Source organism: Chelonia mydas, chromosome 1 (assembly GCF_015237465.2).
Source record: "Chelonia mydas isolate rCheMyd1 chromosome 1, rCheMyd1.pri.v2, whole genome shotgun sequence".
Taxonomy (NCBI): Eukaryota; Metazoa; Chordata; order Testudines; family Cheloniidae; genus Chelonia; species Chelonia mydas.
The window spans coordinates 116,975,938-117,002,620 of record NC_057849.1 but is presented as its reverse complement, the minus strand read 5'-3'; the positions used below and the strand labels follow the sequence as shown (position 1 = coordinate 117,002,620).

General features: G+C 42.6%; 1 protein-coding gene across 12 annotated transcripts in view; it reads right to left on the bottom strand.

Annotated features, from left to right (window-relative positions):
- Positions 1-26,392, bottom strand: part of REV1 (REV1 DNA directed polymerase) — a 93,408-nt gene extending 67,016 nt beyond the window's left edge. For 4 of the 12 annotated variants that reach the window (XM_037898320.2, XM_037898324.2, XM_037898332.2 and 1 more), the window contains exons 1-3: positions 8,597-8,663; positions 7,131-7,263; positions 3,354-3,522 (exon numbers count right to left, since the gene is read on the bottom strand). In XM_037898320.2, the coding sequence (XP_037754248.1) occupies positions 3,354-3,522; positions 7,131-7,263; positions 8,597-8,653 (359 nt within the window). In that variant the 5' untranslated portion in view covers positions 8,654-8,663. Of the gene's footprint in view, positions 1-3,353; positions 3,523-7,130; positions 7,264-8,596; positions 8,667-25,661; positions 25,844-26,209 lie in introns of those variants that run through there. The other 8 variants (XM_043537103.1, XM_043537113.1, XM_043537080.1 and 5 more) reach the window with 7 other exon arrangements.
- Positions 26,393-26,683: the final 291 nt, after the last annotated feature.

Sequence of the window (26,683 nt, the reverse complement as noted above, 5' to 3'; positions counted from 1 at the left end):
CTATAGACCTGGTCTCATACTACTGCGGTAAAAACAGCTGCATAGATGCTTGGGGTTGGGCTGAAGCCCAAAGGTCCACACAGATGTTTTTAAAGCCCTAATGCGAGTCCAAGTCTATAAACCCAGGACCTGAAACTCTCTACCACAAGCTTTAAAATGCAGTCTAGACAGACACGCCAATGACCTCCTGGAGTAATGAATTCCATAGGCTGATTATATGCTTCATAAAACAGTATTTCCTTTTATTATTTCCAAATCAAACTTACAAAATTGCCATGAAAATGTATTGGCCTAGGGACAACATCTATTATCCCACCCTTTATTATTGGGGAATAAAGTGTCTTTTTATTAACTCATGGGGGGGGAGGGGAGGGAGGGGAAGGGAACAAACCCTACCTAGCTCTGGGGAAGAGAGGACCAGAATTTTGTGAGGCTATTCAATCCTTTCATTTCCAGTTTCTCCTCCTTCTTGTATTATAGAACGAGATTTTAAAAAAACATAGGACACGTTGTCAATTTCCACTGTGTCCTTAGTAAATATGAATATTGCAATTCCTCTCTAACTTCTCACTTCCAGATGAAATCTCAACTTTTACAATCTATTTTCATATTTAAAACCACTAATCATTTTTGTATCACCATATTCAGGATCTTTATAACCTCTGCTACATCTTTCTTTTGAGATGTTCTCCAGTTTTTCAGATGATGTACCATTATTTTGTAAAACAAAATTTGTATTACAATACAACATCCATTTCAATGTGCTGAAACATCCTATTTCCTTCAACTGCTGAAATGTTTTGATAACTTCAGCTTGTGTATTGCTTTACATTTATACCCAATATATTTCATCCGCAATGATGCTCCTCAATTCCTGTGTGTGTTAAAATCTACCTAGAATGTGTCACAACCCCCTGAAGATTTTACTTATCTAAACAATTAAGTTATCAAACTTCAGTTTTCTACTTACTTTCTCTGCCAATTAAGATTCTGATCTTTCAAGGTGCTGCATTCTCAATTCACACTGGAGTCACTAGGTGCCTCAAAGGATCAAGCCGTAATATATTAACAGTCTCAACACTTAATTTCAACTTACTATTAACTGGTCTTTACTATAAAGAACTGTTCACGTTGACCTTTTTTTTTTTTAAACACACAACTTAACCAATTTTTAAGCTTGCCATAATATTTTCTTTATCCCATCATTATTTTCTAAGTGTTTCTCATGAGAAGTCTTATTAAAAGCAGTAGAAAAGCCAAGTATATTATGTCCTTCCAGTCAGTATTTTCCATTTTATTACATTTTCCAAAGAACTAATATGTTGGAGAGACATAATATCCCTTAAAGAACTTGAACTGGTTTGACTATACCAGTTTATATTTATTCTAGTATTTTACTTTATGCTTAATTACAAAATAGGAGCAGAGGTTCCCCCTGGAAATTAGGTGAATCTCACCAGACTAATTTCTGGAATCTCTTGACAACATTTTTAAAGACATGTATCATGTTGGCAAATTTCCAATCTTTAAAAAGATGTGGTTAGAATCTCTCTTCTTAGGGGTCTTCACTATTTCCTTTAGAATGATCAGATTGAATTAGGTTTAGGATTAACTCTGCTTACATCAGAACTTGGAGGCTTTGATCCAAACTGTCAGAGAACACTCACTGATACGTAGATTTGAAGACCAGAAGGGACTATTAGATTACCCAGCCTGACCTGTATATCAAAGGCCGTTAAAGTTCATCCAGTTACCCCTGTATTAAGCCTCATTACTTATTTGACTAAAGCATATTTTCCAGAAAGGCATTCTGTCTTAAAAATAGCAAGAGGTGGAAATGGTAGTTTATTCCACTGGTTAAATCACCCTCACCTGTTCCAAATTAATTACTTATTTCTAATTTGAATTTGTCTCTCTTCACCTTGCAGCCAATAGCTCTTGTTATGACTTTCTCGGCTCTCAGATTAAAGACCACTCCTGTACCCAGTATTTTCTCCTCCATGAAGGTGCCTATACATTAATCAAGTCATCTCTCAATCTTTTTGACAAGATAAACAGATTGAGCTCCTTCTCCAGCCCTTGAATAATTTTTGTGGCGCTTTTCTGCATCCTCTCCAATTTTTCAACATACTTTTAAAAATGTGGACACCATAAACAGGGGAAGAGAGGGAAGGGAAGGAACAGGTTGTTGGTCTGCTGGCCAGAAAATCTCCTGTTAATCTGTTGCCTCCCATCATCCTGTTGAGGGGGAGTCCTGAATCTATAGTCCTCCCAAGAAGTGAGAACTTCTTGCATAAAACAGGAACTACACAGGACTGAGCTCCCTTCCAGTTGGCATAACGTCCATGGGATTGGGGCTAGCCTCCTAATAGCTAAAGGAAGGCAGAAACAAAGATTGGGGAGGGGGCAAGTAGGCAGAAATAATGAAGCTGGAAGAAGGCGTAGGGCAGTAAAGCAAAATTAGAGTGTTTGGGTGTCCCTTCAACTTTCATCCACTACACTGCCTGTTCCTCCCTGACTCCCAAGCCAGGGGATAATAGGGAGTGAGGAACCCCTTCCCTAACTTGCGTGGGGTCCAAGGAAGATATATGGGACACAGCATTGGGGTTCTTCACTCCCCAGGACTACCTCCTCCATCTCTGAACCTTGACAAGCTTTAATGGGCACTTCAGTGTTCAACAAGCCTATAAGGCATGTCAGCCCAGATGAGCCTGACACACCATCGTACAGGCAGCAGTTGATTAAAAAACCTACTAAGGCTCATGGGTGGCACATCAGGGAGAGGGAACTTTTAGTCCTTATGAGTAAGGCTGCAAGTCTTTCACGGAAGTCACGGATTGCGTGACTTTCCAGGACCTCCGTGACTTCGGTAGCTGCAGTGGCTGGTGTGGCTGACCTCAGGGTCGCCCGAGCAGCTGGGGCGGCCCTAGGGCCAGCGGCACCGGCTGCTGCTCCTTCGGCCCCAGGCAATTGGTCCCAGGCGTTGCCTGTGAGCAGTGGTCCGGGACCGGCGGTAGCGGGGCCCCATGCCTCCCCCTACCTGGAGTGGTTGGGCTCGGACCAGAGTGGTGGCAGCAGGGCCACAGGCCACCCCAAATTGGGAAATATGCAAGATTTTTTTTCAAAAATTGCAATTTTTCTAGTGTGTGGTCTGATCAAATAAAAAGCAAATTGGATTGTAATAAAAATACAATACTCAATTAAAAATAAAACCATAAATCAATCCTAATACAACCTTTCAGAATGTAGTTTTTCTAGACATTTTCTTTTTTTAAAGGGAGAAGCCGCTCACACTGAAATGCACCAAATGCAAAATGAAACAAACAGTCAGATCACTATCCTTCTAATTTTACCTTTCTATGATCCATTCTGGTCGAACCACCTTTTCCCCTTTCAGTTCTTTTATTTTGGCATTTGGAAGATTTGTGGCAATGATGTGCGTTGTTTTAGCTCTGGAATAGTACACATGGTATTGGCCACCATGCAACATTATTAACCTCCTTAATTCATCAGCTGAAGGATCTGTAAAATTAACAAAAATCCAACTGTAAAAGTATTCCTGCATGAGAACACTTATAGAACCATGGAAACTCAGAAATCTAAAACCATGGTTGATTAGAATGCAGAGCAACTTTTTTCTGAAAATCCACTAATTTCTTAAGAGACTTAAGTCATTTCTTCAAAATACAAGTAAACAAAGCCACCGAAGTTTAGGTAAATTGTCGTTTCTGGAAAGACTGCTTCAAAAACAAAGATTTCATGATCAGGTTAATTTTAAAATGTTAAACAAGGCCCATTTTACACAAGCATCAACCCACAACAAAATCAGATGAATTTCGTCCACATCTTTTGAGTGGTATTTTCCCATATGCATTTAATGAAATGTTGCATATGGCCTTGATGGAAAGCAGTTTATTCCTAGGAAGTAAGGAAAATTACTTGCTTATAACTCTTTTTGATATTATCATAGGATTCCTAATTTTGAGATTTCAAGCTCAGGTGGAAAACTCTCTCAAGCTCTTCAGCTTTTGGCTCTCTGAAATAGTAGTAGTTGAGGAAAAGCCCACTCTTTTCTTACATGCACTGACCAACTGCCAATACGTCAATTCCAGTTAGAACCTGCCCAGTCAATTTCTGAATTGTATAGAAAGCAAGGGATTCCCTAAAAATTAAAAACCAATCATAAAAAACATGACATTTCAGAAATTAAAAGCAAAATTTTTCATGTGTGTAAAACAATAATTATTCTTAAGGAACAGTCAAAAATAAAAGGCTACTACCTCAAAAACATTTTAAAAACTGTTTTACAACAGGCTATATAAAAAGCACTACCGAAGTCAGTACAAACTAAAATTTCATACGACTTGTTTCTACTGCTCTATATACTATACACTGAAATGAAAGTACAATATTTATATTCCAGTTGATTTATTTTGTAATTGTATGGTAAAAATGAGAAAGTAAGCAATTTTTCAGTAATAGTGTGCTATGACACTTTTGGATTTTTATGTCTGATTTTGTGAGCAAGTAGGTTTTAATAGAGGTGTAACTTAGGAGTACGCAAGACAAATCAGACTCCTGAAAGGGATACAGTTACCTGGAAAGGTTGAGACCACCGTTTTAAAGAAAACACACACAAAACATTTCAACTAATTGGCCCCATCTACACTAAAAATTGAACCAGTGAAAGTGTACTAAGTGCCAGTGGTGCAGCATGGCCATGCCAGCCATGTTACTTTGATTTTCATTTCTGTTTCAGTTTTGCCTTGTGTACACACTAGTGCTGCTCACCACTGCAGTTGTACTGTTGAATGGGTACCTATCCCATAATCCCCTGTACAGCTCCCTGAAACAGTGGCTTCTGGAAGATTTCAAAAAGGCTTCTGGATTTCTCTGTGGAACCCAGGAGAAATGTGTGCCTAATTCCTGTATATGAATCTTACAACCCTACTCCCCACAACACATTTACTAACCTAATCACAGACCATTTTACCTTAATAGCCCCTTAAAAGCAACATCTCTCTGTTATTCCTCCTTATTCAATTCATAAGCCACACTGTCTCAGCCATGATGCACTGAAGAGCCCACCCCATCCACCAAAATGTAAATCTGATCATCATACCCCAAGTATCTGCTACCTGAAAATGTGACTGGGATACAGTTTGGAAATGCAAAGTTAGGATTATCCTGGGTGCAGAATTAAAAGCTCTTTAAACACTACATAAACATATTGGATTTCCAGATCCCTAAATTCAATTTCAATAATAATTCACATGATAGATGGAAAAACATTTACTGCCAATTATCACAGAATCATAGAAATGAAGGACTGGAAATGACCTCGAGGGTCATCTAGCCACTCCCACTCCGCTGAGGTAGGACCAAGTATACCTGGACTGTCCCTGACAGGTATTTGTTTAATCTGTTTTGAAAAACCTCCAATGACAGGAATTCTACAACCTCCCTTGTAACCTGTTCCACTCCTTAATTAGTCTTACAATTAGAAAGTGTTTCCTAATATCTAACCTTGCCACAGATTGAGCTGATTATATCTTTTCCTACCTTCAGTGGACATGGAGAACAACGGATCACAATTATCTTTATAGCAGCCTTTAACATATTTGAAGACTTATCAAATTCCCCCTCTGTCTTCTTTTCTCAAGACTAAATATGCCCTATTTTTTTAACCCTTCGTAGGCCAGGGGTGGGCAAACTATGGCCCGGGGGCCACATCCAGCCCTTCAGATGTTTTAATCCAGCCCTCGAGCTCCTGCTGAGGAACGGGGTCCGGCGTTTGCCCCACTCTATGCGTGCTGTGGCTCCGCATGGCTCCCAGAAGCAGAGGCATATCCCTGCTTCGCCTACTACACATAGGGGCAGCCTGGGGGCTCCGCATGTTGCCCGTCCTTCCCATTGGCTGGGAACCACGGCCAGTGGGAGCTGCAGGGGCAGCACCTGTGGATGGGGCAGCATGCAGAGCCCCCTGGCCGTACCTCCGCGTAGGAGCCAGAGAAGGGACATGCTGCTGCTTCCAGGAGCTGCTTGGAGGTAAGTACCGCCCGGATCCTGCACCCTTGACCCCGTCCCGCACCCCAATCCCCAGACCTGATCCCCCTCCCACCCTCTGAACCCCTCGGTTCCAGCCCAGAGCATCCTCCTGCACCCCCAACCCCTCATCCCTAGCCCCACCCCAGAGCCCGCACCCCCAGCTGGAGCCCCCACCCTCCCCACACACCACAGTGGGCTGCCCCAGCCCAGAGCCCCCTCCTGCACTCTGAACTCCTCATTTCTGGCCCCACCCCAGAACATTCACCCCCAGCTAGAGCCCTCACCCCCTCCCACATCCCAACCCCCAGTTTCGTGAGCATTCATGGCCTGCCATACAATTTCCATATCCAAATGTGGCCCTTGGGCCAAAAAGTTTGCCCATCCCTGTCATAGGCCCTGTTTCTAAACCTTTTATCATTTTTCTTGCTCTCTTCTGGACTCTCTCCAATTGGTCCACATCTTGCTTAATAACAATGTCAATACATATAATTAAATGGTGAAAAAATGCTTACATTTGGAACTGAAAAATAAAAACAGATGCCATTATGGAATGTTTCAGTAGCCATTCTGATTTGATGGCTGATGGATATCAATTTAAAGCATCTTTCTTTCTTAAGTAGAGAAAATTATTAGCCCTAAAACGACTAATCAAGTTTCAGTTTTTTAAATTAAGCTTTCTGACTTGAGTGAAAAGACGCATCCAACTTAAGATTTTATTGGGAGTGTTCTGGTAACTCAAACTGTAAGACCAAATTCTCCCGAACTTAGGAAAAAACTCCAGTCTGAGACCCACGCTTGTAAAAAAGTTTCAAGTGGAACAATATTTTTTGTCACATTATGACTAGTTGAAGAAAATGATTTTGTATAGAAAGCCACCTGAGCCTTAACCATAACGTTCCAAGGAACATTTTACAATCATAACTAAATTTTATTTATACTACTGCAGATTCTTATTCAGCTATACCTATTTAAGGCCTGATTCTCATTTACAATAAGGCTCCTTTACACCTCACCAGCAGTTAAGAGAGGCATTAGTATAAATGAGGATCACTTAATGTTTTGGAGAAAAATGAAAACCTCACCTGTAAAGCCATTGACATAGATGGCAACTCCACTAAAGATATTGGATGAAGTTCCATCCTTCTGTTGCTGTATAGCCGCATCTGACTGGAACTGATCCTCCAGTTTCTGGACCTTTGCAGACATGTATCCTCCCTAGAATTTAAATAAAAGAGAAGTTTAAACATGAACCAAAGAAATGACTATTTTCACTTTCTGATGCCTAGCTAAAAAAGTCAGTTTCAACAAAACTGACAACTCATAATCAGATATTCCCTCCTGAAAATAGTTGGTATAAATTTGGTTTTCCCTCCTGAAATACATTTTGGATGAACTGCAAAATTCATATGCGGTTTTTCCAAACCATGAGTAATACATTTAATCCAAACTCCTGATGATTAAACAGTTGCACCATGCTAGCAACATGGCAAGGCTCTTCATTTACTCACCCCGGTGGCAGGTAGAAGGTTAGAATCCCACACAGAATGATTTTAGGTCTGCAGACCTGCTGTGAAGGTGTGGCTTGTTACCTCTACTCTGGCTGTAAAGGACATGGGAGTGGCTCTCTAAGGAAGAATGATCTAATTCAGAAGAAATTCTGGAGAAACCCTAGGGAAAGTCAAACTCAGGTAGGAAGCTTAGGCTGGGGTTTATGTTTTCTTATTGTTTGAGTTAGTAATAAAGTCAAATGAAAATTAATAAAGCCACAGAGGGTGAGTCTGGATGATAATTCATGATCTATGTGCTCTAAAGATAGGGCAAAGACTCAAACGCATTAACCTTCAGAGATTCCAAAGCCAGAAGGGGCCATTGTGATCATCTAGTCTGACCTCCTGTAAATACAGGCCATAGAATTTTCCTGAAATAATTCATGAATTCTTTCTTCCTAAATGTACATGACACAGGGTGGTGTGGTATACACTTATCTAAATTTGGGTGCCTTTGTTATCACATGTCCAACTGTAAAGGATTTAGATGAAGAGGAAAACTGTAACTTCAAATCTCTCAAAAATGGACCTATCATATAATCTCCCCAATGGCAAAAAAGCTTCTATTCCTACTTTGCAGGGCTAAAAAATATCGAACGGCCCATTTTTGGTGTAAAGTCAATCTATTATTTTTTCCAAGGGGAGGGGGGAAAGAAAAGAGTGGAGAAAACATTAATTCTTTCAGTAGGTTGTTCTTTTGTTTTTAAACTGGAGACCGTTGAAAGTTGCTCAAGAGTTTGGAATGTTAAAATAAGACCCAATGAACATGGACTAGTAAATAAGTGCAATTTATTGGATGCCTTTGCTGAACACCTCTGAAAGTCAGGACGTGTTTTTTGGAATGATTTGGAATGACAGTCTCTTTCGAGTAGAGAAAATACATGTGTGTGTGTGTTGAGGCCCTTTACACATTAAAATTTTTTTTAAAAAAATCAAAAAAGCATCAAGAACATTGCATTTATTTACCCTTTCAATAAAAAACCTTTTGGTTTTAAACATACCCATATCCCCCAGCCATCGTCATTACTGGCTCGTTTCCTCCATCCACCCCGCCTCATAGTGAAGCTTCTGCTTAGGAAACAAAAAACAAAGGGTTGGTTGGTTTGTTTTTTAGCAGCATCTCCAATTCCACTTTGGTGATTGCATGCAAACAGACTGTCTTTTTCAATAACATACTCATGCACATAATCAGAAGCTAAAATAAATGTAGCAGTTGCAAATTCAATCCTAAGAAAAGTGAAATGTAAAACAACCCTTTATTTAGGAGCTGTGAGATGCTTACCAAAATTAGTCCTCAGGGTGCCTGCTACGTCCTGCACTAAATATAGTATTTTCTTCTTACTACTACAACACAGCATTACAGTGTTCAGTATCTACAATAATTTACTAGACTTTTATTGTCCAACATACACCTTATATAGCAGACCACTTCTAAGCAGTTTAAACAGGATTGCTACTATCCATGAACAATATTGCCAGTCAGTGATATATATTTTTCGTATTTGAAATCTAGTGAATCTTGGGATGCAGGTTCAATTTTCGTGGTATCAGGCACTGGTTAATTACACTAGTGGATTTACATCTAATCTCAAAGGCTGTTGATGCTTTTATGTAAAAAACAAAAAAGAACTAAAGTCACTTTTTGCTTAATGGAGTGCCTCTTGGTTAAAATGACAGTTGATTTACCCCCAGGTTTGTTCAGAAAAATCAATTTACAAACTAAGACCAAAATCTCCCTTTCTGTGAACAGCTTAATACTGGCATCTGAGCTATGCATAGCAATACCTCCAGGTATAGGAGGAGACAGAGATAGTGGTGAGGAGAGGGAATGTATTGGACTATGGCTCCTAAAAACACTCCATCCAAATAATCCACATTCACTAAAGCACTGATATTGATTCTGAAATATTGACGATTGGTGTGGTGTGATTGCCGGGTCACTACCTAGAATATCACATCTGAGATTCTCTCAACCCATAAAGTGACTTTGCCTCTTAGGGAATATGCCCATACCCCTGTAGAGGTTAAGCAGAACCAAATTTTGACTTCAAACTTGAATATGGTGCAGTCTAGCAGAAATATTTTAAGTTACGCTGGTCACCTGGTTCCTGAGAACATAAAAGGGTTTTCTATTAGATTGCGTGCCCTTTAGTGGCCTGCAGGGAGAATGCCAGACCCCTAAAAGGCCTAACGGTAACCAACACCTTCCTGAAAAAACTCCAACGCCCATGAAGTAGTAAAAAGCTGCGAGCAATCTTGTGCTCAGATACACTAGTGGTGGGTATTTTAGGTAGGTTCTTTTTGTACATAACGTTTCTATATATCAGCAAGGTGGAGACTAACCTTATTGACATGGTCTCATAAACCAGGGATTCTATTTCATGAGCTGACCCTTTAAAACAACTTTTCTGAAGTCTTGTGACACACTAGACTTTTGACTCAAGAGATGGGAAGGTAATCTCCTACCAAAGGCCAGCAGGTCAGAGTACTACTACAATCAGGGGCAATAAAAATCAGACTTATTTTGTCTACTTTTAGTTTCATCAGGACAAGTGACCAGAAAGACAGGTATACATTAGGTGAACTCAAGAGATGGGGAACATGATGTCTGTCACACAGAAGCCCTCATTTTCCTGGATTGGCATTACTGATTGCTGCAGATCTGCAAGCATTGAGACAAGCGGTCATCAGAAAACTTCAGATACATTTCCAACTTCTCTGGCAGTTGGGACTCAGCCACTTCACTTGAAGTCTGAACACAGGCTAGGCAAGTGGTATTTCAATGATTATCAGATGTGTTCTGCCCAGCTTGTTCATTTGACATCAGTGCTGTGGTCTTCAGGTTACAAGTGATTAACAATCTTCCCATTTGCAGCTCAAGGAGTTTGATGAGGAACCAAGATCTCTGGGATGAGAAAGAATCCCCATCCAGTCTTGCACTTCTGGCGATGACAGCTCGCCCAAGAATCCAGCAAAGGCACGCACCCCCTGGAGAAATTCATTGGGCTTCCTCCAGCAGTGCTGGACTGCTAGAGCTAAGGTAATCTTTCCCTGCACACAGAATCTACTGAGCCAGAAAACTAGGTGAAGGAAGGGAGGTGCATGTTTACTGGTTCAAAGGATCAGAGCTATGAAAGATGACATGATGCTCATTACATAGAAGATCAGCTTGAATGGATGTGTATTTGACTTCCTAATCTGAGCTTCTACAAGAAATGCTTTATCAAGCTTCTCCTGGAAGGGGTGGGGTGGGGGGAGAAGACTCTAGGGCTTGAAGACTGATCATGGGTGGACATATTTCAGAGAGGGGGTTAATTTCCTGAGGTTTATAATAACCCCTTCTTCCAGAAGTTCTATTGACCCCTAAATGGCTCTCTAACCCTTCACAGACCAAATGCAAAGGCGGGACAGAATGTACCACATCTTCCTTTTGTGAAATGACACCACCGCAACTACCATGAGCGTTAGAAAATGCTGCTACACAAACCACGAACAGAAACTAGGAATTATGATGCTCAGCACTCTTCTGGTCTCTCTCAAATACTTGTGTAACCCACTGGTAAAGCATATGTTGTATGTCCCTGTATGAACTGGCTCACAGAGAGGATAACACTATACTTTCCCCCAACCAGTAACTCCTACCACTCAAAGGGAAAAGGTATGTGCTGTAGATCTGAAGGTTGTGGGTTCAAACCCTCCTGATTATCCATTTGCGGGGAGAGAATTTATGCATAAGTTAGTGTGAGGACTACAACTGAGCAGGAAACAGTTTTACCATCATATAGAACTCTGAGATTTCAAAAATTTTCCCATTGTGCATCAGGATGAAACTGAGGCCATAAGTTTTTCACAAAAGGCAAGACAGAGCTGCCTCAGCCCCAGAACAGCCATCAGCCTGGTGGTTATGGCACTTACCTGAAATGTGAGAGACTGAGTTAGTTAGTTCCATGCTCAGCCTGATTTGGTGACTAGAGAGTCAATCTCTCTCCCTGGCCAAATGATTAATTAGTTATACAAGGGGGAAGAGCTCCAGCTGGAGACAGAGACTCTATACCCTGGTAGTTAGAACACACTGTCATAACTGGGACATGGGCAGTCTGACCTACTGGTTGGAACAGGAGCCAGGCTGGGTGAGATATCAAGAGATCAGACTGAGACAGGCCAGAGGGCAAAGCAGGAGTCAGCTGTCGGGAGGCAGGACCAGCAATTAGAAACAGGCAGAAGCAGCCATAAGCAGGGAAAAGCCAATTGCATAGATCATTTCCTGTTCCTGCACTTGGTTTAAATACAAGTAGGGAGCCAATCAGACCCCAGGACTGGAGTTGTGAGCGGCAGGTATAATAGGCTCTGCCTCCCCTGGTGCTACTGCAGTCGTCGGACCCCAAGTTGCAGGGTTTGGTGGTGAAGTTTTTGCTTTATTATGCCCCATGCAGGTTCCGGGGCAGCTAAGGAGGCGGTATGTGCTATTCAGCTTCCTGAGTTCAACAGTAATCTCCCTGGACTGCAGAGAGATTACTGAGGAACCCAGGAAGTTGAGTAGCAAATACTGCCTCCTCAGCCATCCCGGAACCAGCATGCGGCATATCAAAAGTATCTCCGAAGAGACGCTTTTCCCTGGGGCGACTTGGGTCTGGGGAGGAGAGGAGAGGGGAGGAGAGGAGAGGAGAGGTGTGTCTGTGGCTGGCCCGAGGCTCTTTCGGGCGGGGGGGGGGGGAACGACACGACTGGGCATCGACTGGCCCAGGACTCCTCTGTGCTCAGGACTGTAGCTGGTCCGGGGTTCTTGCGGCTGAATGTGGGGGTGGGCGGAAGGGGCAGAGCCGGGGGCTAGCCACCCCAAAGGGGGGCTCCACCCATTGCCCATGACTAGAGTGCTCTGTCAGAGTTCAGCTTCTAGTTTTGCCAACTGTTAGCAGCTCACTGGGTAGCAGGGTGAAACTGACTAGCTCCTACAAGCCCTTTGGACCAGCATTCAAGAACTATGGTCCCCGACCCATTCACCTTGGATGTGGGACACCTCAGTCCAAGTCTCTGGTCTGAATCAGGCAGAGTTGGGACTTCAGCGCAAAGTCTCCCACAGGCTGAGTACCCTAACCATCAGGCTATTGGCTATCCTTGGTTGGTTGCATGCTTGCTCTCTCTCTGGTTTTGACCAGAAATTCCATCCTGGACCTACAAAAGTTTCACTGAAACTGGTATGTTCCCAGGAACTGTTTCAGTTTCAGTGAATTGGCATTTTCCAACTAAAAAGGATTCATTAGAAAATTCATAACTAGCTCTAGTAAGGAATCTGGAGTAATTGTTGGAATGATTTTATACTCCAATACAATGTATGCAGAAGTGAACTGGGTGTTGTGTTAATATTAAGGCTGTCGATTAATCACAGTTAACTCACGCGATTAACTCAAAAAAATGAAATCACAATTCATCGCAGTTTTAATCGCACTGTTAAACAATAGAATACCAATTGAAATTTATTTTTATTTTTGGATGTTTTTCTACATTTTCAAATATATTGTTTTAAATTACAACACAGAATAGAAAGCATACACTGCTCACTTTATATTATTTTTATTACAAATATTTGCACTGTAAAAACAATAAAAAGAAATGGTATTTTTCAATTCACCTCATCCATAATGCAATCTCTTTATGGTGAAGGTGCAACTTACAAATGTACACTTTTTTTGTTACATAACTGCCCTCAGAAACAAACAATGTAAAACTTTAGAGCCTACAAGTCCACTCAGTCCTACTTCTTATTCAGCCAATCCCTAAAACAAACAAGTTTGTTTACATTTACGGGCAATAATGCTGCTGGCTTTTTATTTACAAAATCACCAGAAAGTGAGAATAGGCGTTTGCATGGCACTTTTGTAGCAGGCACTGCTAAGTATTTACATGCCAGATATGCTAAACATTCGTATGCCCCTTCATGCTTCAGCTCCCATTCCAGAGAACATGCTTCCATGCTGATGACTCTCATTTAAAAAAAAAAAGAAAAAAGAAAAAAGAGTTAATTAAATTTTGACTGAACTCCTTGGGGTAGAATAGCATGTCTCCTGCTGTTTTACCCGAATTCTGCCATGTATTTCATATTATAGCTGTCTTGAATGATAACCCAGCACATATTGTTCGTTTAAAGAACACTTTCACTGCAGATCTGACAAAACGCAAAGAAGGTACCAATGTGAGATTTCTAAAGATAGCTACAGCACTCAGCCCAAGGTTTAAGAATCTGAAGTGCTTTCCAAAATCTGAGAGCGATGAGATGTGGAGCATGCTTTCAGAAGTCTTAAAAGAGCAAAACTCTGATATGGAAACTATAGAACCCGAACCATCAAAAAAGAAAATCAATCTTCTGCTGGTGGCATCTGACTCAGATGATGAAAGTGAACATGCATCAGTCTGCACTGCTTTGGATCGTTATCGAGCAGAACCCATCATAAGCATGGACGCATGTCCTCTGGAATGGTGGTTGAAGATGAAGGGATATATGAACCTTTAGCACATCTGGCACGTAAATATCTTGCAATGCCGGCTACAACAGTGCCTTGCGAACGTCTGTTCTCACTTTCAGGTGACACTGTAAACGAGAAGCAGGCAGCATCATCTCCTGCAAATGTAAACAAACTTGTTTGTCTGAGTGACTGGCTGAACAAGTAGGACTGAGTGCACTTGTAGGCTCTAAAGTTTTACATTGTTTTGTTTCTGAATGCAGTTTTTTGTACATAATTCTACATTTGTAACTTCAATTTGCATTACAGTACTTGTATGAGGTGAATTGAAAAATATGGTTTCTTTTGTTTTTTAATGCACAAATATTTGTAAGCAAAAATATAAGGTGAGCGCTGTATACTTTGTATTGTGCTGTAACTGAAATCAATATATTTGAAAATGTAGAAAACATCCAAAACTATTTAAATAAATGGATTTCTACTGTTTAATCTCACGATCAATCACGATTAATTTTTTTAATTGCTTGACGGCCCTAGCCAATATTTGTTTTACTGTGGCATTTTTAATATTTGTGTTTTGGTTAATGAGAGCTGTTCCTTTAAGAACAGGGTGCAGCACTTTATTATATTATGCGTTAAAGACTGAGAGCAACGTGTGGGAGATTCTCCGTTTCTCCACACTGGAAGACCGTGCCTGAGTAACTCCAAAAAGGTCACAATACATTTGGTAAATTTATCATTCTAGAATGCATGCCTCCTTTCTGAGGCTGTAACATTAGCACTTGTGGGAGATTGGATGCCTCGGGACATTGCTAATGAGCTACAGAACCTTTCATCTGTAGCTGACCACTTTGAATTCAGCTCAGCAAGGATTAAAAATTGTTTTCATCTAATGGATGTTTTGTGGCCCTATATGCGTTTCATGGCTCTCAGTTCCAGCTCCCACCTCACAAACCCATCACTGGCAAGCACACTCTCTTACGATGCATTTGTACAATGCCGAGCACAATGGAGTCTCATTCTTGGTTGTGTCTTCTAGCAAGAGCTCCTGCAGCAGGGGACAAAATTGTGTTACAATACATTCTTGAGTGTTAGTAACCCTAAAACATTGAGGGATGGGGCAACTGGAGTTTAAAATCAGCCTACATGCCAACATATAATGCGGGGAGGAGGGAGGAACGGGATGACACAGACAATTAAAAAAAACTTTTCAAGATTTTTGAAGTTCTTGGATTGACTATCATTTTATAACAAAATGAACTATAAACTTGATGACCTGATACTGTTAGAGTAGTCTGAGCTGATTTTAGGAGGGAATGACCTCTAATACCATTACAGTCATTTGCAACTGCAAGCAGTTGCTGATGTCAGGGCCAGTCAGGCAATTTTAATCCAATCAATCCCTGACTACTAGTGTTTTAACCATATCTGTATAAAAATTACATGCATAGAACTGGCTGACTAAAAAACATTGGAAAAGTTTCTGGACCATAAACTGCCACTTTCTGGGGGAGGGTGTTGAAGGGGAGAGAGAGTTTGGAGTAAGAAGGCCAACAAGCCTTAATCAAAAGATAAAACTGAAGACCCTCGATGAAGAATAAAGCATGTGACACAAAACAGTAAGCTAAGGAGTATGAGAAGTCAATAGTAAAATTCACTTTCCAGAATCTATGAAAAGCTGATCCATAGTCTTGTGTCAGAAAAGTGAAATGTTGTGTAATTTGCAAAAAATCATGAGTAATAAAGCCCTTTAAAATTAATTCCCTATATGTACATGACTGCTCATGTGAAATACACGGTAGCAGGAAATGTCATTTTGTCCCAAGAAACTCCTACTACTACATTGCTCCAGAAAATGCAACTTGAGGAGATACAGAAGTTCTACACAGTGTTGCTAAATATAATTTCAATTTCTGAGATTTTGAAATTGTCTTCAGTTTGCGATCTGCAGGCCAAAATGGCCTTAATCTTGGATCAAACTAAGTTAACACCTAAGAAGTGAAAGATTTTGAGATACAAGTGTCACAGTTCATGACAACTGCACCTGTATTCTCCCCCTCCCCCCCGATGTCCAGCATGGGCACCCACTCTATGTTTCTCAGCTGTCACCTCTCTTGGGAGGAGGCCAATCTCTCTCTCCCTTCTGAACTGTGGTTGCAGTTTCCTGCCTACACTGTGTTATTCCCAGCAAACCAAACTTAGTCAGCCCAGCCTCTGTGCTTTGTAACTCTTCAAAAAGTTATGAACAACATAACTGCAAACAGTTATGAGTTACCACACATTTATTCTTAAAATGAAAGGATTACAGACCAAACATATTAACAACAATAAAAGAACCAATGCACATGCTAAAAAGCTTATCAGACATCACCCCAACTCCAAATGGTAGGTGTCAATCCCTCCAAGCCTTCCATAAGCACTTGGGGTCACCCCCTTAGACAGAACGTTCTGTCCATTTGCTGGATCAAAAAGACGACCCTGAGTCAGTTTAAACTCAATGTATTATCTAAAAGGCCTCTCTTTACCAGATGGTCTCTGGAGAATCCAGTCTGAACTAGTATACAAGAGCCTCTCCAGCTAGAAGGTGTTGCAACCTGAGTGATTTTGCCTAATCACCCCACACTGTTCTTGGCTACGGGAGGGCTGTGGCCACACTCCAACCCCTCATGGAAATACATAAAATCCCTGGCTCACAATGATACATACACTTAATACGGTAATACCTCCCAAAGATATTGTAGGAAATTGTCATATTTGTCACAGCAAGCAATTATAAAGTCTCTTACACAAGTGTCTCACACGAATACAGAAAGCTAGGTTTATTACTGTATTTGCTGATGGAGCCATACACAGGTCTGTTGTTGAACAAGTATCTGTGTGCATCAGCATTGTACATTATGACAGTACATTTGGAATCTGGGACAACTGATTGTGATACACAAAGAATAAAAGCAACTTTAGGAATTGTGGGGATGAATACATAACAGCTCAAGTCAACATGAGTCAGGCTGAAAATAGATGGCGCAGCAGTGAATACAGGCTGCTCAAATGTTGTGCAGGCCACGTTTAGACAAGATACTAATTTTATTGTTGTGCACTACATCCAACTCTTACATCCTCCGAAACACAAGCACGCCGGACTCATTCTAAGACCAACTGGCAATGTCTCACTGCCCTCTAGGAACAGTGTTTCTGATCATTGCTAGTCACAATCAGCTTCGGAGCTCATCACAACTGTAGCTGTTTAACCAGCAGCAGCTTTCTTCTGTTCCTTGGGACATCAGCTTGAGTTTCAACAGAGTTTTGTTTTTTCCTCTATTCCCCTTGTTTCCCAGTCCCACAAGTGGCTCTTCCCAGCAATTCCTTTTAATACTTTTAGTTACTTGGCTCGATTAGTCTTTGAGCTGAAGAGTCAGCAGCTCCTTCAGGTAAGGACATGGCTTGCCACTGCCACAATTCATAGGCACAGAATTCAACATACTGTGGTTGATTAGCTTCATAATTTCCCTCATGTATTCATATTATTTTGGGATTTAGCAATGTGATGGCCTCAAAGCTTTGCCAGAACTATTGCCTTCTCAGTACAGTGTGCCTCTATGCTTACTTTGAAGTGTTGCGTTCCCATCCTAACTTACTAGTTTCAGGACCTTCTCTCAGCACATGGAAATTATTTCTGTCTGATATTCTCTTCCAGATTCAACTGAAGTGATGTTCAGAGGCACCAAGTTCCTTGAGGTTATACAGTGGTCTCTGTCTTGGGGACATCACCTTATTCTCTTTGGAGAAAGCAGAGCTCCTCAGATCTCAAGGCCTCCAAATGACAGTCAAGTCTCAATCATTCTTGGCCTGGAGAGGTCTGAAGGTGTCTACCTTGAAGCAGACGCCTAAAACAGCATCCAGAGCACAGCCACATCTTTGCTTTGTGGAGATGGATGCAGGAAGGCCTCAAGTTAAAAGTAGCCTTCCCCTGGATAAAACACATGACTTGCAGCTTTCCTGCGTGCCATCTTCAAGTATAACTTTTATGTATACTATTTCTCTTCTCCCACTCCTTCAACACCCTCTTCTCAAGCCATTCATACTTTTAAACAGTTTCTGATTTGCCTTCTCTTGATGGCAGACAGGTCCAAGCAAGTAGATTCGCTCCTGCCATTTTTTGTGGGAAGAAGGGAGGAATGTTTTAAGCCAGTGTGGCTGAATCCTTTCTCCCTCCTGTATGAGAAAGAAATATAAATGAGAGAACCTTTCTAAAATGATGACAGTTGACAGCTGCTGGTCATTCAACAGATTAAAAGGAGTGTGCACTACAACTTATTTTCAAATGGGGAACACATTGCTGAAGATCCTAAATTTAGCTCATCAGATCTGGAAGCCCAAATATAAAGATGGTGCATGTTGTATTTAAAGCATGGGAGGTTATTGTGTTTCTGCTTGCTTTTTACATTAGAGATAACAATAAATGGCCCTGGTTTTGCTTGAGGACTTTTGCCCCAGTTTATTAAATGTAGGCATTTAACAAAATTTTGTGTGACCAGTTTCACTGCTCTCCTCTCTAGTTAAGTTTCTCCTTTACAAGAAATCAGAAAAACCTTTAAAATCACTTAATTTTTTAAAAGAAGTTTCATGGTGTCAGTAGAGGAGGTTTTTGAAACAAACTGATAAATCAAACAGTAATAAGTCACCAGGACCAGATGGTATTCACTCTTACATCTGAAGGAACTCTAAGATAATATTGCAAAACTACTAATTGTGGTATCCAACCTATTGTTTAAATCAGCCTCTGTACCATATAAGTGGAAGACACCTAATATAACACCTATTTTTAAAAGGCGATCCAGGCAACTACAGGCCAGTAAGCCTAAGTTCAGTATCAGACAAATTGGTTTAAAACTATAGTAAAGAACAGAATTATCACACACACAGATGAACACAATATGTTGGGGAAGAGTCAACACAGCTTTTGAAAAGGGAAATCATGCCTCACCAATCTATTACAATTATTTGCGTGGAGGAGGGTCAACAAATATGTGGACAAGGGTGATCGAATGGATATAGTGTACTTGGACTTTCAGAAAGCCTTTGACAAGGTCCCTCACCAAAGGCTCTTAAGCAAAGTAGACAGCCATGGGAGAAGAGGGAAAGTCCTCTGATGGATCAGTACCTGGTTAAAAGACAAGAAATAAAGAGTAGGAATAAATGGCCAGTTTTCACAGTGGAGAGGGGTAAATAATAGGGTCCCCCAAGGATCTGTACTGGGTCTTGTGCTGTTTAGCATATTCATACATGATCTGGAAAAAGGGGTAAACCGTGAGATGGGTAAGAGTTACAAAGGGATCTTACAAAACTATGTGACTGGGCAACAATGGCAGATGAAATTCAATATCGATAAGTGCAAAAAAATGTACATTGGAAAAATAATGCCAACTATACATACAAAATGATGTGTGTAAGTTAGCTGTCGCCACTCAAGAAAGATTTCAGAGTCATCGTGGATAGTTCTTGGAAAACATCTACTCAATGTACAACAGCAGTCAAAAAAGCCAACAGAATGCTGGGAAACATTAGGAAAGGGTAGATATGATGACAAAAAATATCACAATATCATTACATAAATCCATGGTATGCCCACACCTTGAATACTATGTGCAGTTCTAGTCACCTCATCTCAAAAAATATCTATTAAAATTGGAAAAGTACAGAGAAGGGCAACAAAAACGACATGGGGTATGGAACAGCTTCCACGTGAGAAGAGGTTAAAAAGACTGGGACTGTTCAACTTAGAAAAAGAAATGACAAAGAGGGATGGGTGGATATAATACAGGTCTATAAAATCATGAATGGTGTAGAGAAAGTGAATAAGGAATTATTTACCCTTTCACATGACACAAGAACCAGTGGTCACCCAATGAAATTAACAGACAGCAGGTTTAAAACAAATACAAAGAAGTACAGTAGACATTTGTTTGCATCAACACGTTGTAAGAGCAACTTTTCACCTGGGAACACTGTCCCTACTGTGTATTGTCCACTTGGTAACAGCAACATAGTCACCACATAACAGCAACATTTGTGACATTGTGACATCACCTCCAGGGGTGCAGACTGCGGTGGGGGGGGGCATATAGGGTACCCCCAAATTGCATACTCTATCTCCATTCCCCTCCTGACCTGGACCTTCAGCACCATGCACAAGGCCCCATCTACTTGCTCTGCCTGAGAGCATGTATAGCAAGGAGTTTGAGGAGAGGGTCTGGAAGAGATTTTCAGGGTGGGGAGAAGCTGGGGTCAGGGGAGCAGCAGAGGTGCAGCTCAAAGGTTTCCTCCTCCCTTCCTCAGCATCTGGCTTGCAAGCGGCAATAGGCTGGGTTGTGTTTGCTATTTTGCAGTGGGGAGTATCAGGACCCCCCTCCCAACACTGACCTGTCACCTCCATCTCGGTTGCCAGTGGCGGGGTGTGGCTGTGCCGTTTTGCAGTGGGTGGTCGGGGAACCTCGCTCCCCAGGGCACTTACCTGTCTCCTTCCCCACTCCCAACTCTGCTGTCCATGCTAGGAGCCACCCCCACCTTGCAGGCTGCACAGGGTGCCCTCCCCAGCCACCCTTCCCTCCCTCACCAGGGTGGAGCATGAAGCTGCCAACAAGAGTATCCTCAGCCTGGTGGCAGCCGGGCTTGCTCAGCCATTCTTCCGACTGGGGGGCTCCCCTGCCAAATCTGGGGTTCCCCTACCCCATACTCCTCAATTCCCTCCCACAACATGGCTGACCCACCCCTTCCAAAATGCTCTTAACTCTTCATAGGCCTTTGGTCAGATGACACTCCCCATAATAGCAACAGCTGCTTAGGAGCAACATAGAAAAAGGGCACCAATATGACAAGGGTTTACTGTACTACTTTGCACAACAGGAACTCGTTGTTAGGGGATCGTGCGAAGGCCAAAAGCATAACTGGGTTCAAAAAAAGAATTAGATAAGTTCAAGGATAGGTCCATCAGTGGGTATTAGACAAAATGGTCAGTAGGGATGTAAAATACTAAATGGTTAAACAGTTAACCGGTAAGCATTAGTCTTACCCATTACCCAACCCTAACCGTTAGCTCCCAGCCCCGGCCGACCAGCCGACTCTTGCCCTTCTCTTTAATTGGTTAACTGTTTAAAATATATAATTTTAATTGTTTAAATGGATAACTTTTAAAATGGATATTTACATCCCTAATGGTCAGGAATGCAACCCCATGCTCTGGGTGTCCCTAAGCCTCTGACTGCCAGAAGCTGAGACTAGATGATAAGGGAGGGATCACATAATAATTGCCTTGTTCTGTTCATTCTCTTTGAATCGTCTGGCACTGGCTACTGTAAGAAGACAGGATACTGAGCTAGATGGATCATTGGTCTGGCCCAATATTGCCATTCTTATAATATTTAAAGTCTGCTTTATTAGAAACAGTTTTTAAATTGGACAATTCCAGAAATGCAACTCAACAGCATCTCCTTAAATAGTCTGAATAAAAATGGCTTCTGCTCTCAATGTTTACTCTCAATATTTACTCATGTTTACTTCTGCTCTCAATGTTTACTAATGTTTTATCTGTCCGTCCTGTCCAGTCCAAGAAAACCACTGTGACTCAAATTTATAATGTAAAACACGAACAGATAAAACAAATCTTACACACCACTTTTTACATAATACAGCAGAAACAAACAAACATGCATCACACCCAAATGGCACAAAATGACCATCCATCTTTGCAGAGCATCTTTAAGGAGGACCTTGCAATCATCTGGAGCTATGAGGCATGCTGCCATCTGTGTATCTTATTCTTCCCAAAGTCTTCTAAGATGGAATAACAGTTTTGGTATCTCTGGGTTCAGTGCAAAGGACAGTCCACCTCTTCTGCCAACCCATCCAATAGGGTCCTAAGAGTTCAATTTTTAAGGGTTCAGGCAAATGAATTCCACAGAGTCGATGTGCAGAGATAGTACTAAGTGGCCCAGATCTGAGGAAGCCCTTTTCTTGGCAGGACTCCCAGGCTCTAGGGAAACTGACCTCATGGGCCAATCCACATGCCCAAATGCTAGCAGAGCTCTCCCTCCTGGTACAGAGCCATGAGGAAGAAGTCAGTTGCACCCTTCCCAAATCCCAGAGTCTCTGGTGCTCTTTAGAAGAGGATATATGGAATGACCTTTCTTTTGTGCAAACCCTTTCAGTCTGTAAAGCCACTGCAGCTTTGGCATTATGATTTTCTGAGCCACATTAGTACTTGGACAGTCCCCTTTAAAAGGGGACTTTCTTGAAACTGTATTTGACAGCCTCTTTCATTAAAAGAGATCATCTTTCTGTGCTCAATGGGAAAGAGAAACGCACAACTCACAGATCATAGCCAAGTGAAGTCACTGTTCATGACCACTTGAGGAAGGAAAATTGTGAGTGCAAGAAAAACATTTTTAGAGAAAGTTCATCTTCTTCTAAACTGGATCCAACACTGACAGCAACTAGAATATAATCCAAAGCTCTAAATTAACTCCCTTTCCTGTGCCCCGCAACAAAATCATTAATAATACAAGTTGCAGTAAGACCAAAAAAAAAAAAAAGTTAAAAAGGAAAGTTTTTGCTTTCGCTGAAATGCAAGAAAAGGAACTGGGGACCATTATGGAGCAGTGGTGCTGTTTATACCCTCAATCCCAGGTTGGGTAGAAGCTTGAGGGATGCGTGCATGTGCTCACAGGATCCATCAAATTCTGGGATCCAAGGCAGTCTCTCTATGTTTCTGCTAAAATGGTCATGCTTGAATATGTGCCTGATGCAGTATTTTTTCATCTGCTATTAGTTTCCACATTGCCAGGATTACTGTAATCTCCTATCCTCCATAAATCAAGAACGTAGCTGAATTCAGACAAGCCAGATAAGGAAGTACCCCTGGAGTTGTGATTTGACCAGATATCAATGGTTAGGGGACATGGTGAGCATACAAAGACCCAAAAACCCAAGTAGTGCAGTCAGCTCTCTTTTCTTATAGAGAAGCAGTCTGGTTTACAGTCTCAGGACTGTGGCATACATAAACTACCAAGTGGGAGACTCAAAACTTTAGAATAACAAGCAAGCACTGGTCTACAGTACAAACTTATTTCGATATAACTACATTGCTCAGCGCTTCTGGACAAAGTTACCACCTGATGAGGAGGTGGCGTACCTACACCCAACAGGAGAAGCTTTTCCATCAGGATAGGTAGCAATGCAGCTGTAAGTGCAGACAAGCCCTAAGTTTCACAAGTCACCATTTTTTAGCCTCCTCAGAGTCAAATTTTGCAGTGATCCACAATGTGACTGTGGATTGCCTCAGCGAGTCAATTGTATCAGAAAGAGTGAAGCTCATCCAACTGATATACCACGATCAAATAGCCACAATGTGCAACTCCAAAGCAGTGACACTCTTCAGTCAGTTTTGAGAACAGAGGCCTATAGTGGATGCGCTCCACAACCCATGGAATTTAAAGCTACCTTGTACATTCCCTGCTCCTGAAGAAGCTGGCAAGTGGAAAGACCAGTTCTCCCCCAGGCCCATACACTATTATTTTGGGTTTCTACCCCATGATTGCCAATGCACCATCCTTAAACATAGCTGGCAGCACATAACAAGAATCCTCCATTCCTGACAATATTAGTATTTTCAATTGCAATATTGTCTGCTTTCCAAAATGGAGAAGACAGGCACAACGATGTACATGAAGTGCTACATAATTTTTTTTCACTGAAAACGCTAGAGCAACTCATATAATGTATTTACATAGGGTCCCACAAAAGTCATCTTCCTTGCATGGTGCTCAGGCCATTTCTTTGCCCTCTTGCCTTCTCCATTCAAGTTGCTCTCCCTCACAGCCCTGAACAATTCCATGGCAGTTCTCATTTTTTCTGCTCCCTTTCCTCTTATTCTGCTGCTCTGCCTGGAGAGCACAGAACTACCACCCGACTGGTCCCAATAGTATTCCGTTAATGGAAAAATTTCAGTATTATGAGATTTAGTTCCCTCCCTACACATCTACTACCCAAAACTACTGCTAATAGGAGTCAGGAGCTCTCAAAAAGGAAAATATATCTGTCATTAAATTTTTTTTTTGCAAATATCTAATTCAAAGAGGGAAAAATATTCTCCTTCGTAAAATTATTACTATTCAACAAAGATTAAATTGGGAAAATGTATGGTGGGATCAAGCACATTTATCTTTCACTAATTGCCGAGGACAAGTGAATTTAGTTTTTTTTTTTTTTTTTTTTTTTGGGGGGGGGGGGGGTGTTACTGTGGTAACTAAGTTTCTCTACCTGCTGCAAATCCTATTTTTATACTTATTGGCCTAACTCTTAATATTTGTTCCTTAGAGTAGCTGAAACAGTAGCCAGATGAAAAATCTGACATGACACTTCTCTAGACCAGTACCTTCTAGGTCAAGGGAGTCAGCAGCAAGATAGCCTGAAGCCCAGTGCCCAGAGACACAGTGTTATGCCCCATAATATACCTATATTTCATTGGTCAGTGGGAAGGAAAAATTAAATAGACCATCCAGAAAGCCCTAATCACTACTATATTTGACCAATAATGCAGGGAATAGTGATCTATTGAACAACATTGAAGACAAATGTTCTATCCGCAAGAAGACAGACATTTTACTACAAGGGCTCTAAATAAACCATTTTTTGTTACCTGAATTCTTACAGCTTAAAAACATACATGTGCAAAGTAGTTAAGAATCTTTAATTATTCACAAGCCAAGAACAAGGCAGGTACTATAAGGAGTTTGTTTCCTAATGCTGCCCTACCAATGACCTCCAGTTTGACAGGGAGGAATTATTCACTAACAAGTTAAGAGATTCAGTCAAATAAGCCAGTGAAAGAAAGGGATGGAACAAAAGACCAGTGTGATGTGGGGCCACTAACAACACACTTGAGACAAGATAGCAAAGGAAGAGGTCTGCAGAGATTTTGGATTTGTATGTTAATTATCTTGACTCTTAATAGACTAGTCTCTGGAATAGTTCTATGTTAACTATGACCTCTGGCAGCTACTGGTAATTAAACCACGTCTACAGGAGCTTATTTTTCTACACATTTTGGACAGCATAACTACTATCAATAGTCTCCTGCTTTTTTGTACTATGCAACTGAATTTTCACATTAGACCTGGCTCTTAAATCGACACACAAAGTAAAAAGGAAGGAAAAAGTGCTTCAAGAACAAACATCACTATCTTATCTACAAACACACCCAAGGAATCTTTTATCTTTCATTATTTGGTAGTATTTTAGACATGCGCAGCAACACACTAAAAACGATGAAATTTTGCAGTGTCCGATTTATGTCAACAAACCTAGACGCTCAGCACTGACCACTCTTAGCTTCCACAAATCCCCCCCCCCATTTAAGAGTAACAATGCGCATTTTTTCTCATCAGCTGTTGCTTACTATCCTGGGTCGAGTCACTGCTAAGGCGGTAGCAAAACAAGGCAGCACGGTGAGCGGGGGAGAGTGGCGTCAGGAAACACACTGAGCGCGTACGGACACACTGCGAGCCTGCATTCCCACAGGCAGACCCCTTCCTTTCAGCTATGCCACACTTACACAGGCTCATCGCCGGGACGGGCAGGCTGGGAAGCCGCAGACAGGAGCACGCTGCTCTCGCTCGGGGCCCGGACGCGTGGGTGCTGCGGAACAGGGGGGGGCTAGCCCATGCCACGGGCTCTTCTCCTCCTCCCCGCACTGCCCCTGTGCTGGGATCCGGGAGCTAGCCGGGCTGCGCCACTCCGGCTCTGCCCTGGCCAGTGTTGTGTCTGAGGCAGAGGCCCCATGTGACACGGACGGGTGCAAGGTGGGGGGTCTGCGTGACCCAGACAGGCAGGTTTAACAGCGGCAGCACGCCCGACCAAGTTGCAGCTCGCGCGCCCCTCCCCCGCCGACCCCTCCCCGCGCGGGCAACTGCGGGGCGGTTACGCGGCCCCGCACCCGCCTCCTGCAGCTGCTGCGGGCGCGCGCGCGCGGGCCGCGCCGGAGTCACTGGCAGTTGGGGGCAGGCCGCGGGCCCGGCCGCCTCTCCACGCGCTGGGAGCTCATGGGGCCGGAATGCACCGCGCGGGGAAGGGGCCCGCTCGCTCAGCCGCCCCGCGGCTCACCTGTCGCCGCGTCTGCCAGACGCACATTCCCAGGCGGCGGCGCCTGCCCGGCCGGGCCGTGTAGGGGCTTCACATCGCGCTCCCCCTCCCTCCCGCCCGCTTCGCTCCGCTCCGCTCCTCTCCTCTCAGACAGCCCCAGCCCGCGCCTCTCGGTGTCCCCAGCTCCTCCCGCCCACCCCCTTCTTCCTGTGAACGCGTCACACACGGCGCGAGAGAGTCTCGCGCCACCAACCGACGCTCGGTCAACAAGCCTCGCGCCGGCCACGCAGGGCTCCCCCTAGCGGCGCGCGCCCCTGAGAAGTCGCGTGCAGCGCAGCCGCCACCGCCGAGAGGACTCCTAGGCACGTGACCGTCTGGAAAGCGGGCCAAAAAAAAAAAAAAAAAAAAGCTCGTGCCGCCCGGTCCTGCTTATCTGCCGCTCTCTCCCACGCTCGTTGGCTGCGCGGGCGGGGAAGGGGAGCCAGCGGCGCCCTC